Below are 13,776 nucleotides of genomic sequence, written 5' to 3'. Positions count from 1 at the left end.
ATTAAAGCATTCAGCATCAATAAGGGATGACTGATAACAGAAAACCTATTAGGGGTGAGATAAGAAGACACACAACACTCTCATATGACTGTCTGGCTGAGCAGGTAAAACACATAATCACCATTTAATGGAGAATTAAAGACTGTTATTCTTCAAACGTGATCAGAAGAGAGAAAACCCAACTCACCACACAGTCTTTGCTGCAAGACTAAATAAAAGGCGCCATCTAGTGGTCATAAGTGAGACTTGCAGGGTAACAGTGATGCAAAGTGACTCCATATCAGTAAATCCTCTACAAGTTAAAGGTGCCGCTGTGTGAAATCAAATGTAAATCACCAGAACGCATTAGAGTTGGTGTCACTCTAATACACACTGAGTGTATTTTCTGTTTCAGGCTTTCAGTTTTGCTGCTGCAGCAGCAGCAGGCAGAGCAAGCAGTCAGCTGATTATGTCACAGGTTTAAAACTGACTTTCTCACAGCAGAAATTTTAACTTGCCATCGCAGGAAAGATGTTGCTAACAGCATTAACAGCGTCTCTCCTCTGTTCAAGCGTCCCAGTAAGTCATGACTGTGTAACCAAGACCCCGAAACTGAAACAGCTGAATGAAATCCAGCCATGATTAATCACATTACTCACACCTGTGCTGCTCCTGGTGTGACATGCCAAAATGTCCTCAGTGAAAAAGGCAGACTGAACACATTTCACACCCAAGACTCTCAATAAGAATCAAAATAACTGCTTAAAGTGAAATATCCGTCTTCATTTGCAATTATCAGATAGAAATCCTCTCTGGACAATAAGCCACTGATGTTGTTTACATGATGCTGAGAAGTGAGGGTCTAAAGTTCAGGCCTTTGTCATCATCGCCCTGATTGCACATCCACATAATCTCTATGTGTTAGGAGACTATCCATCCATCCATTATCTATACCGCCTATCCCTTTCGGGGTTGCAGGGGGCTGGAGCCTATCCCAGCTACAATGGGCGAGAGGCGGGGTACACCCTGAACCGGTCGCCAGCCGATTGCAGGGCCACATGCAAGGACAAACAAACATTCACACTCACACCTACGGACAATTTAGAGTCACCAATTAACCTAATGAGCATGTTTTTGGTCTGTGGGAGGAAGCCGGAGTACCCGGAGAGAACCCACACATGCACGGGAAGAACATGCAAACTTCACACAGAAAGGCCCCGCCTGACCCGGGGATCGAACCGGCAACCTTCTTGCTGTGAGGCACGCGCACTACCTGCTGCGCCACCGTGCAGCGTTAGGAGACTATATGCACATATAATTATATGTAATCAAATGTATTATTCCAATTATACATTTGATGTTTAGTTCTATTGTCTGTATTTATATTGTCCTCTTCACTGTGTTTAAGTATATTTATATTTATATTTATATTTATATTTATATTTATATTTATATTTATATTTATATTTATATTTATATTTATATTTATATTTATATTTATATGTAGCATGCTGAGAGCTGGATGTTTGGTCCAACATACCTGAACAATAAAGTTGATGCGTAATCAGTGGGGACACCTGCTATTTATGAGCTGATGATGATTTTTAAAGTAAAAACTGTGATGCTTCAAACAGTGAATACGCTCTGCTCATTCATAATGGCCTCTTCTTATACAGTACGCTAGACCACTTACTCCATCAAGAGAACAAATGAAATACTAATTTCTCACCCATAACTCCCTCTTTCAACTCCTACTCTCTCGACAAGCCGCTGCAACAAAGATAAATCACTTTTATTGCAGCTTCTTTGCTGAAACGGTACAAACCTACAGCTCGATTAGCTGCCCACCTGCCAGCTCATCATACTCCGCTGGAACAGGCGCATCTTGTCCTGTGAATTCACCGTAAAGTGCTTTATTTTATGAATGTCTGAAATGGATCAATTCTTCTGGGCTGTGTGCCGGTTAAATGAGGGCGTAAGATTAATGAATTAACCTTCGAGAGGACTCACTTTTTACATTTTTACCGTTCAGAATAATCTCTGTCGAATGAATTTTTCCAGCAGTGGCTATGGGTAAGCCTATTGCAGGCCCTGAGTTTACTGTGTGGTTGTGCAGCATTTTGAATTAAAAGCCCTGTGTCATCAGTATTACTGAGTTGTGCGCAGCGCTTTAACAGTTTTGTATTTTCAGCAGATTCCCTAAAACACAAAACTCATCCTCTGTGATTGGTTGTGGCTCTGCACGCTCCATTGTTCCATCAGCCCGTTTGTTCGCATGGTTTCCTTCGCACAAACAAAACTTTCCTGCCACCCTGGGCAATATTGGGCTCCTCTGTGCTTTGACAACCCGAATTATTAGAATCTCTGACTTTTCCAGCAGGAAAAAAAGATAAAGGTAAGTCATTAAGATCAAAACACAATGTGTGGAGTAGTGTATGTGTGTGTGCCTGAGTAATGTTTTTTATTTCAGAATATTTGAAAAGTACTGATTCTTTATGGCGATACTGTAAATTTCCCAGCATAAAAATCCCTTTAAATCGCTAAAAATTGGGGAAAATCACACTTTTTATGAAAAACTGTATCAAAGAATGCCGTGTGTTTATGGATGTTTGGTATTGGTGTAAGTTTGGTATCTTTGGAAACCCGGTGGCTTTAATAAGAATTGAAAATTAATGTATTTGGGTTGAAATATACACAACATGTGATTTTAAAGATGGGCCCACCTGTCAGTCTGGCAGTGTAACGACGTGTCAGGCTGAGCTGGCTTCATGTCCAGCTTGGAAGTTTCCTCTCGGCGTTACTGTCTAATTAGTAAGGTTTCTATAATCACATCTGTCTGGCTCCAGCAAAACGTTTGTGACATGCTGCTGAATGTATTTAGATATTGTTTTATTCATATCCAGTGTTTCTCCATGCTCTGAAACAGGAAGTACCTGCTGTAATTGGTGTGGCCAGGGTCAGATGTGGCGAGGCCCTGACTTGCTTTGCTCTCTCTCTGTGTCAGTCAGTGTTTTTTTGGCAGGATGTACAGCTTCATGGGAGGTGGGTTGTTCTGTGCAGGAGTCGGGAACATACTCCTCATTGTCTCCACGGCAACTGACTACTGGATGCAGTACCGTCACTCCAGCAATTACATGCACCAAGGCCTGTGGCGGTACTGTGTGCCCGGGAAATGCATGACACACACAGACAGCATCGGTGAGACTGACTGGGTGTCTTCCCCTGCATGTGCACAGGCCATATCCTCATTTATATTTATTAGTCTGGGAACAATCAGTCCGTGACCTCGCCAGTAACCCTGATCAGCAATGGGGTAACTTCTCTTTGGGGCTCTGTTGGGGTAAAATATGGCTGAGATTCAAGTGTGAAGAAGATGGAATTCATGTGAATGTATCTGGCTGTAATAGGAGACTTCTGCATAGAAGTAAACAGCTTATTTTTCTAACTTCTCAGGAATAGTTTGCACCCGTCAAATAGTACATACTTCAGGTGATAATGGTTTCATTTTCAGTCATTATACTAAGTTTAATTCATTAAATCAAGTGCAAATCCTTTGCGAAACACTGAGTAAAAGCAGGATTAACTCTGAAAGTCAAACAGACTTAGACTATGAGGGAATTGTGAATTCTGCATTTAGTACTGACATACTCACAGTATAAGTCTAGTATCTCACACTCTCCTTGTCTCCTCTCACCCACAGCGTACTGGGATGCCACCCGGGCCTTCATGATTCTCTCCCTGCTGGCTTGTTTCATCGGCATTGTGATCGGCGTCATGGCCTTTATCCACTACTCCTCCTTTGACGGGTTTGACAAGACATTTGCAGCCGGCATCCTCTTCTTCATCTCCTGTAAGGACCTCAGCCGTCAACACGCGCAAGCCTATCTGATTTAATAACAACTTTCATCACTCAAACCTAATGATTTTATCTCCTGTGCAGGCTTCTTTGTGCTGCTGGCCATGGCTGTCTACACAGGCGTGACAGTGAACTACTATGGTAAACGCTATGGCAGCTGGCGGTTTTCCTGGTCCTATATAATGGGCTGGGTCGCAGTGGTGCTCACATTCTTCTCAGGTATGCATCCTAACATAAATAAAAGCAGCAACACAGGCAGGCCTCCTTCTTATGTTCATCATCTGAATAATCACATTATTCTCCTCTAGGTATCTTCTACATGTGCGCCTACCGGATGCACGAATGCCCAAGAAACTCGAACTCTCGCTGACCTGCCAAAGACGTCAACGCACACATGCAAACATCAGCACTGGCCCATTATATAAGGCCAAGAGGAACCAAAGAACATCCCTATGAACTCTCCAACCACTTCCTGTTAACCTGAATAGACACGAATAAGCAAAATAAATGAGAAAAAAAGAATGTTTTTTGTCTTTATCGTCTCTCCACATTAATTATAGAAGGTGCACAATACAATCTGTGTAACCAGCACTGTAGTAGTGCTGATACAGCAAAACAAATTTTGTCAGTTTAAGACCACAACCTAATGACGTCTTTTAAAGTGATAAACATCTATTAGAGGGGGAATGTCCGTTACAGATCTAATATTCAAGTTTGTAGTCACACAGTCAATAGTACATTATCATCATGTACAGTAGTACATCATCATCTCAGTGTGTAGTTGTAATATTAGAAATCTGACGCACAGATTAATCTCAATGATTTCTTGGTGTGCTAAGAACAACGTTGTTCTTAGCACATTAGCACATATAATTACTTTTAAGACCTGAACTCAATGTCAGACAATCCACTTAAGTACTTCATATATGGACCATTTCTGAACAGATGACATGATGTTATATATCATACACTGTAACATGGTATCAGCATTACAATATGGTGTGATTGTATCTGTTATTATCAAAGTAATGAAAAGATGAGTCCAAAGTCAAAAAAGGCTTTTATTTAGCGTTTAGAATGCAACCCAGTTGCCTACCAGAGAGGCCACAGTGGTGCTAGCTTAAGCCTGGTAGACAAATATAATCAAAACAATCCTGGTTAATGAGTAGCACCATTTATGTAACTGTGATATTATCACTGATCACCCATCACACAAGCTCATGCAAGTCTGGTCTAGTTTAGTCGACCTCCTCGATGGTGGGGCCGGAGGATGCTCCTCCTTCTGGAGCGCCACCAGCTCCAGGGAAGCCTCCTGGCATCCCCCCTGTATTCTGGTACAGCTTGGTGATGAAAGGTGCACATACACTCTCCAGCTCCTTATGTTTTGCGTCAAACTCATCTTTCTCTGCAAACTGACAAAAGACAGAAAGACAGGGAATTTCAGTATCCATCTAATGCCAGCCCGCCCATTGTTTGAACACTTGTGCTGCTAAAGTTTACAGCTCAAAACTGGATTACCGGTCTAAATCATACCTGGTTACCATCCAGCCAGTTGATGACCTCCATACACTTGTCCACAGCTGTCTTTTTGTCCTCGTCGCTGATCTTGCCCTTGATTTTCTCATCCTCCATAGTGGACTTTACGTGGAAGACATAGGACTCTAGGTTATTCTTGGCAGCAACCCTCTCTCTCTGCGCGTCATCCTCAGCCTTGTACTGCTCCGCTTCATTGACCATACGTTCAATTTCTTCCTTGCTCAACCGACCTGATGGGTTTCATAACAAATGAACACAAGCTGAGTACCGTGCATCCAAAATTAATGATTGAGATACAGCACCAGAGTTCTCCTTCAGGTTACCTTTGTCGTTATTGATTGTGATCTTGTTCACCTTCATGGTGCTCTTGTCTACTGCAGACACATTCAGGATGCCGTTGGCATCGATATCAAATGTCACTTCAATCTGAGGAACCCCACGGGGTACAGGGGGGATCCCACTAAGCTCAAATTTCCCCAAAAGGTTGTTGGCATTTGTCATGGCCCTTTCACCCTCAAAAACCTGCAGATATAATGTTAAATCAACCCATCAGTAAACATTTAAGGCTCTAAAACAATTAAGTGTTCTTTTCAAAGATGGTGGTCATACCTGGATGAGCACACCAGGCTGGTTGTCTGAGTAGGTGGTAAAGATCTGGGACTGCTTGGTGGGGATAGTGCTGTTCCTCCTGATGAGAGAAGTCATGACTCCTCCTGCAGTCTCAATGCCCAGGGACAAGGGGGTCACATCCAGCAGCAGCAGGTCCTGCACCTCCTCTGACTTGTCACCTGACAGGATGGCTGCCTGCACAGCTACAGAACAAGTGCATGGATTTGGAGTTTTACATTTGCAACTGACAAATGGTAATTTCTCATTCAATCTCTTTATCAGGATTTTTTATTAGTACCCTGCTACATTTATAGATGTAAAGGGGTTATACCTGCACCATAGGCCACAGCTTCATCTGGGTTAATGCTCTTATTGAGGTCCTTCCCATTGAAAAAGTCCTGCAGCAGCTTCTGGATCCTGGGAATACGAGTGGAACCTCCCACCAAGACAACATCTTTGATTTTAGCCTTGTCCAGACCGGCGTCGCGGAGGGCCTTCTCAACAGGCTCCAGGGTTTGTCGGAACAGATCTCCATTCAGCTCCTCAAAGCGAGCCCTGGTGATAGTGGTGTAGAAATCGATTCCCTCATAAAGAGAATCAATTTCAATGTTGGCCTGAGTGACGGATGATAAAGTGCGCTTAGCCCTCTCGCACGCTGTGCGAAGGCGACGCACAGCTCTTTTGTTGTTGCTGATGTCTTTCTTGTGCTTGCGTTTGAACTCGCCGATGAAGTGGTTGACCATGCGGTTATCAAAGTCTTCTCCACCCAAGTGTGTGTCGCCTGCTGTGGACTTGACCTCAAAGATGCCATCTTCAATTGCCAAGACGGAGACGTCAAATGTGCCACCTCCCAGGTCAAAGATGAGAACATTTCTTTCCCCTCCAACCTGAAATTTGAAATGATTTTATTCACTTACAGCATGGGCAAAAAAGAAAGAAAAAAAAAAAAAAAGTTGCTTCAGAGGCACACAGGAAACATAAAAGTCACAAAGAGTGCTCACGACAAAAACTCTGTCAAAAAGCCTTAAAACTAAAAACTGTATATTGCAGCTTAAAAATAAATTCACCTTCTTGTCCAGGCCATAAGCAATAGCAGCAGCAGTTGGTTCATTGACGATACGAAGGATATTCAGGCCAGCAATGACACCTGCATCTTTAGTGGCCTGGCGTTGAGAGTCATTGAAGTAGGCAGGCACAGTCACAACAGCTTTTGTTACACTCTGCCACAAGGAAATGGTAAAATGGCAAGTTAGATAATCGTTAGTTAATGATATTCTCAATCTATGGTTTGAGGGGACACAGAAACCAAAATACTGTCGAAGACTCAGAGTAAATTTGATGGTACACTTGAATAACACACCTTTGTGAGGTTTGTTTTAGTCACACAAATTCTGATTTGTAAACAAAGAAATACACATTATTATTGTATATTCATATTATCTGAAGACAAATTCAATATTGTAAAAATAAAAGCGTGCAGTTCTACCTTTCCAAGGTATGCCTCTGCAGTCTCCTTCATTTTAACTAGCACCATGGAGGAGATCTCCTCAGGGTAGAAGGTCTTGGTCTCGCCTTTGTACTCCACTTGTACTTTTGGGCGTGAAGCATCATCAATGACTTTAAATGGCCAGTGCTTCATGTCTGACTGGACAAAGCTGTCATCAAACCGGCGCCCAATGAGACGCTTTGCATCTGAGGGACAACACATGATGCAATAAGTAACCAGAAACATCAAAGCTCACTGATATCACTGTCTGGAAAAAATGTTTCATACCAAATACTGTGTTGGTGGGGTTCATGGCCACCTGATTCTTGGCTGCATCCCCAATCAGCCTCTCAGTTTCGGTGAAGGCAACATAACTGGGTGTGGTCCTGTTTCCCTGGTCATTGGCAATAATCTCAACTTTGCCATGCTGAAACACTCCTACGCAGGAGTAGGTAGTGCCCAGATCAATGCCGACCGCTGGTGCGTTGGACATGGTTCCTGAGAACATGAAAATGACCAGCTGTTAATCATATATTGACACTGCATGAGCTAGTTTGCACTTTTTTTACATACACGTTACGTTCTAAATGATTACTCAATTAATCAATAATGAAAATATTTTTCTGAGGGAAGAAAACAGGTGATGATCATCGAGCCAAAACGTAATCCAAGCCAGAAATATGAGGAAACCTTTCAACCTCTCAAGCTCCTTGTCAATGCAGGTGGAAAATAACTTACATTTTTAGTTTGCACACCATAAACTAATAGCAAATATGCAAGTCTATCTCCTAGATAAAGTTAATACAACTCTACTACTAGTTACTACAGTCATAGTAACCAATATTGTTAATGGGTGTTAAAATGCAATTGGTCTCGGGGTGAGGGGGAAGTTTTTTGTTAACCCAAGCAGGTTATGAAAGAAGTGCACCAGCAGCCTCAGGGCAGGAGGGCGTCACCACATATTTTAGCAGTCTGAGAAGTTTCTGTACTCCTTCAACTTCGTTTTAACGTGTTCTGCAAGACGTTGCGTGACATGTTGTGCAGATGGGCGTCAGCACGAAGCATCCTATCAACTTTGCAAACCTAATCCTGAAGTGCGAGCCACAGTCTGATGTGGCAGAGAGGGCCCAGCGTGTTAGCAGCATCATTTCACACCTGTTGTCCGCGTCCCGAATGTTAGCTAAAAACACGTCAAACAGACTTGACGTTCACAATGATATCACAAAAAGTTAGCTTACGGTATCAGTTAATAGGTGGAGTTGGTGTAAATCACAAGGTATGTGGATCTTAGCAAATTAATGCCGACCCCAGACAGATAAAAAGTTTCACTATTTTAAAGAGTTGCCTTTTTCTTTACATGAAATGACGTTTAATTTGCGTTACTTTACGTTAGCTAGTGTTAATACAACGTTCCTGTAGAGCACATCTCTCTCTCTCTCTCTGACCCCGAAAAGTTACTACAACACATTATTCCCCTGGTTATACTCACCTCCGCTGACTTCAGAATATGTCGATTACTCGTCTTCTTGTGAAAGTGCTGCTTTGAGCGCTGCAGACTGACTTCACCCTCAGTGACTCTCGATGTGACTCTTGTTTTGACGGGTCGCTGATCCCTGCTGTCAGTGATGACAGAGCTGCCGCGCCTCCTCAGATGCATTCCCACTGAGAACGCTCGAGAACACAGGAGGAGCGGTGCTGGCCAATCATCTGCCGTCATATCACTGCCTCTAGAAATGGTCCAATTAAAAACACGGTTTGCTGATTTACACACCGGTTGCTGCCAAGATTATGTAATGAATTACATTTCATTGGCTTCTTGCAGGCACTGATTGATTGCGGTAGTGTACAGAAAGTATTCAGATTCTTTGAAGGACTAATGCAACAAAATACTCCATCAAAAGAAAAAGTCCTGTATTTTTATCATCCATCATAAGTAGCCTACATTGCGACGGCTGCACTGTACCGTTGAAGGACAGATGGATTAAAATCAATAATGATAATAGTACTTATTTGTTGCATATACTTGAGTTTACTGCATCTGCAGTTAACAGTGGTGGAGACAAATATAACAAGTACCATACTTCAGCACAATTTTGAGCTACTTGATTTGATTTATCTGCATTTTCTGCTATTTGATACTTTACCCCATTCTATTCATTTTAAATATTTTTACAGCTAAAGTTACTTATACATTTTACACATAAAACATATGAGGTTTTTATAAAATATGATGCATCATTATCTTACTCTACCAAACAGTGTATAAAGTAGTTAAAAGTAGCTTCACCTCGACCAATTACAAGCCTGAAACACTGACCGACTTTTTCAAAGTGATATTGATAGTTGTAGTTGAGTAAGGGAATACTTCTTCCACCACTGAAGAAAGACAAAAAATTAAAAGCTGAACCACACCTATGTATAAATACCAGGTTACATTACAACCTGAGTCATTTTAGACGCATCGAGGACACTGAAATGCCAGCTAATACCTCTAAAAAATACACGATCTGTACTGCAACACCACATACTCATATGAGAATAGATACCGAGATTTGGGTGGATCACCCAAAAAGAAAAAGAAAACAAAGTGGTTACAGATCATCAAGTTTTATAATAAACCCTGGGATTGATTTACCATTTATAATACATACAGGAGTTGTGTCCTTTTTTAAAAAAGACTTGGCGTCCAGCATGGTGTAATTACAGTCAAAAGCTATTGTTGAAAAGAAATCTATTGTAAGGTTTCACTAAACAACTAATACTTTCTGGTTAATTTGATCCTGCAATACAAAAACAGAAAGAAAATAACATCCTGTGTGATGGATCTAACAAGTAACATACAAAGTATACAAAGAAAATGTACTTGCATACTAATGCACTAAATAGAATAGAATAAAAGTAAATAAAATTAAAGTTAAAATGTAGAAAAAGTAATGCAACTTAATAGAAAACAAAGAATCCACTGTAATTTATTTTAAAGCAGTGTCAGGTAAAAGCATAGATTTAGCAAATTTCACATTCATTTTTGAGCTTTTTGGAGCAGATGCAGTCGGCAGGTCTGTGTTTGGTATTGTGTACGATGGGGTGGAATGTGCAAGGACTTGTCCGACTCGCTGTCTTGGTGTTAATGACAGTTATTTTCTTTGCAATGTTCCCTCAAGCCCCTTAAGTGGGTGTACACTGAATTGCCTTTACTGACAAGAGAGGGGACTTGTTTTGTCCCCTTAGATTTACGCGCCTGCCATTCTCTCAACATAAACGTCAAGAGATGCCTCATCATTATAGTAGCACACTGGAGGATATCATAGGAGAAAATGCTGTATGACTACTATTTCATTCATTAAAAAAAGGGAAATGTTTTTTCCTTTTTGTATTCAAGGGTTCTTTCTTCACTTTCAAGAACACTAATTTCCTCTTACTTTTGTTCTGCAGCTTTCAGTTGCATCTCATGCTCTTCAGCAAAAGGAGGTCCTTCACTTTTTTTTAAATTTGGCACAAAGTCCACTTGTTTCTAGTCTTTATGCTAGGCTAACTAGCTGCTGGCTGTAACTTCATATTCACCCCACAGACACGAGATCGGTGTTGATCTTGTCATTCAGATCTCCAAGAGAAACCAGACTCCCTAAAATGCTGGACTATAATTCCACAAATTTGGTTAATTATAAACCTGTAGTGAAGTAATGTACTTCATGGGACATTTTACAGCTGTAAACTAAACATGTTTTTGCTCTCTGAAGGACAAAGTGTGTCATGGTGACACTGTTTCTACAGTACATACCTTGGCATTTCTGTCCTACAATTTCTAATTACTTATTGACCGACATGTATGGAAATACTGACATATCTGTGATAAACCTGGTGCTGGAATCCATACATCCCAGCAAGGCTCACAGTGGTCTTCTTAGCAAAGTTCTCTATCTTACATCCTTTAAGTTAAGATACTCAATGCTCTGTGTATACATGTCGTCCTACACTGTGAACCGACTGGATGATCAGGTCCAACTTGAAGTTAAGCTCACCCTCAAACAGTGCTGAGTCATGAGTCATCATAACTTTGATTCTGTAAAGAACTATATGCATGTGGCATTTGCGTTAATGATCGTGAATCCTGACCTACATCTGGCCTGTTCCAGGTTGGCATTATTGCTTCCCAAGAGTGAGCACTTTTTCTGCTTTTGGGACGAAGTTTTGAAGAAATGTGCCCCCAGTAACACTGATGGCATAGCTTACAGACAAACGCTTACTTAGACAACAAAGGCGAGATTAAAACTGGCATTTGACATCGGATACGTCTAAAGTAATCTAACAGGCACCTTTCTCAGGCTATATCCTCATGCTGTATTGTGGTGCTGTTCTTCAGGGACCCGAGTTACTCAGGAGTCCCTTTCATGTCACGATGCTTCACAAAAGACTTTGTATTTCTCTCAGATAGGTGTGTCTTTCATGCACTGACTGTACAAAACAGCACTGAAATTTTCTATTTACAGTTTACAGCCTGAGGCCATAACAAAAACTGATCCATTACAAAACTCACACTCAGAAAAACACTAGTGAGACTCTTATCACATTAGAAGATCTCAAAAAAGTACACTTGTCATCAGATCACAAAACATTGTTTGCGTGCATACATCACGGTTACCTGTGCAATGCTCTCCCCACCCATACCCAAACAGCAATGAAGTGTCTTCTATTGCACAACACTTGCATTATCTTACATATAAGGTTATAGCTTATGCCAGACCAAATGTGAGATGGCTGCTAATGCATTACTGGGGGTTTAAAGGAGACTGCTGTAAATGTGGAGTCAGAATCAATCTATTACACTAAGAATAGACGATTTAGGGATGACACAATTTTGTTAACCCACAAAGTGATACACTGCCCTGAGCACTTCCTCTTTAGCACATCCAAGAAACATCTTCTATTTATTTCTTAATGCTATAACTGATCAGGGAACTCCTTCATCTCTTAAGGAAAAGCACCCATTTTCAATGCCTGGCTTTAGCTTGCTGACCAGCTGGCAGCTCCTGTGATGCATGCTTCTGTCTGACCTCATTGAGGACTGGGACAAGCCAAAATAAATTCCCTCTGCTGAGGTCAATACCATCACATTAATAATACAACCAAGCTGACATATATATGGCATGGAGAGTGATCACTTCAAACTAAGAAATAAGACCAAAAACAGATGGGCTGTCATTGGAAACACTTGCTTTTTTGGTGACACATTATAAATATTTAAATGTATATCTGAATGTTAATATTTGAAAGTGTGGCTGATGATTTCAGACTGCAAGACTGAGCTCATTTGATGAATATCTTCAATTAAACAGCATCATATTAGAATCATTGTAAATGCAGATGAATCTTCATCTTGGATGTCTGTTTCCACTAAGTTACAAGTGTGAAATGTGAAATCTCAGTCTTCTGTTTGCTTAAGACAAATTCCACTTTGCATGTAAAAACAAACATTTGTCATTATGACACAGCGTTACTTAACGGCAGTAAAGAAAGCTGGCTGTGCCCTCAACAAAGCTTCAACTGAAGGTGAACTGGAGGTTGTTTTTAAAAAAGAAAAAAGAAAAAATATTATTCAGATCCCAAATATATGTAACATATTCAGAAGAAATGAAAATGTTAAAATCCAAGCTCGTATTACACTATTGTCTGAGGCGTCCCCTCGCACGCCCCTGTGGGGGCGACAGTATAAATAGGAGAGATCTGGTGGCCAATAGCAAAACACAAAATGAAGACTTACAGGTGAGTCCCTGCAATCATTTATTCAGCTATTTTCCTGAAGGAATTTAATGCTTTCATTTCTATTTATCTATAATACATTGTATGTATTGTACTTTAATGAAAATATTTTAATTAGAGCATTTTTCTTTTTACTTTTCTTACTATATTAGCAATGTAGAAAAAAATGCACATCGTCCAGTTTTGTTTGCGGACTCCTTTGGTATTTAAATCAAGATGACATACAAGATGTAATTTGAGGTTCTTTATCTGGTCAGAAGTGCGAGTTTCTATCAACTGTTCTTGCAAGGTATGTTTATGAGGACAACAAATAGCCATTTTCATCAGCTGTGTCATGAAAACTATCTACTGCATGAATCACAGCCCAGGCTGAAGCACTTCCTTCCTTTTTCTTTCAAGAGACTACTTACTGCATGTTGCTTAATCGGCTGAAGTAACTCTATTTCCTTTGTTGGCTTTTCTATCATGTCCCCCTGATGTCAAAAAAATCAACCATTTTTGAAAAGTTTTCTCTCAAAGCACCTTTCTCTTGAAAGAGGACGATGGATGCTTT

General features: G+C 40.8%; 2 protein-coding genes across 2 annotated transcripts; one reads left to right on the top strand and one right to left on the bottom strand.

Moving 5' to 3' along the window:
• The first annotated feature begins 3,002 nt into the window (after positions 1 to 3,002).
• LOC139336762 (lens fiber membrane intrinsic protein-like) lies at positions 3,003 to 4,205 on the top strand. The gene is made up of 4 exons (XM_070970986.1): positions 3,003 to 3,177; positions 3,680 to 3,829; positions 3,920 to 4,054; positions 4,144 to 4,205. The coding sequence occupies exons 1-4, from the start codon at positions 3,003 to 3,005 to the stop codon at positions 4,203 to 4,205; spliced, it is 522 nt and encodes a 173-aa protein (XP_070827087.1).
• Positions 4,206 to 4,880: 675 nt separating this feature from the next.
• Positions 4,881 to 7,959, bottom strand: LOC139336151 (heat shock cognate 71 kDa protein-like). The gene is made up of 8 exons (XM_070970085.1): positions 7,755 to 7,959; positions 7,467 to 7,672; positions 7,048 to 7,200; positions 6,312 to 6,867; positions 5,981 to 6,183; positions 5,695 to 5,893; positions 5,369 to 5,601; positions 4,881 to 5,247 (listed from the first exon to the last, which is right to left on the bottom strand). The coding sequence occupies exons 1-8, from the start codon at positions 7,957 to 7,959 to the stop codon at positions 5,074 to 5,076; spliced, it is 1,929 nt and encodes a 642-aa protein (XP_070826186.1). The 3' UTR covers positions 4,881 to 5,073.
• Positions 7,960 to 13,776: the final 5,817 nt, after the last annotated feature.

The sequence above is a fragment of the Chaetodon trifascialis genome, chromosome 9, assembly GCF_039877785.1.
Source record: "Chaetodon trifascialis isolate fChaTrf1 chromosome 9, fChaTrf1.hap1, whole genome shotgun sequence".
NCBI lineage: Eukaryota > Metazoa > Chordata > Actinopteri > Chaetodontiformes > Chaetodontidae > Chaetodon > Chaetodon trifascialis.
The sequence above is the reverse complement of the archived record's forward strand: the minus strand, read 5'-3'. Positions and strand labels throughout refer to the sequence as shown.

Bases quoted from the DNA above. Each gene is read 5' to 3' on its own strand.
- LOC139336762 (XM_070970986.1), top strand. From the start codon at position 3,003: ATGTACAGCTTCATGGGAGGTGGGTTGTTCTGTGCAGGAGTCGGGAAC. The intron at 3,178-3,679 runs GTGAGACTGACT...TCTCACCCACAG, and splicing joins GACACACACAGACAGCATCG to CGTACTGGGATGCCACCCGG. The intron at 4,055-4,143 runs GTATGCATCCTA...ATTCTCCTCTAG, and splicing joins GGTGCTCACATTCTTCTCAG to GTATCTTCTACATGTGCGCC.
- LOC139336151 (XM_070970085.1), bottom strand. From the start codon at position 7,959: ATGTCCAACGCACCAGCGGTCGGCATTGATCTGGGCACTACCTACTCC. The intron at 7,201-7,466 runs GTAGAACTGCAC...TCCTTGTGGCAG, and splicing joins CAGAGGCATACCTTGGAAAG to AGTGTAACAAAAGCTGTTGT. The intron at 5,248-5,368 runs GTATGATTTAGA...GTCTTTTGTCAG, and splicing joins ACTGGCTGGATGGTAACCAG to TTTGCAGAGAAAGATGAGTT.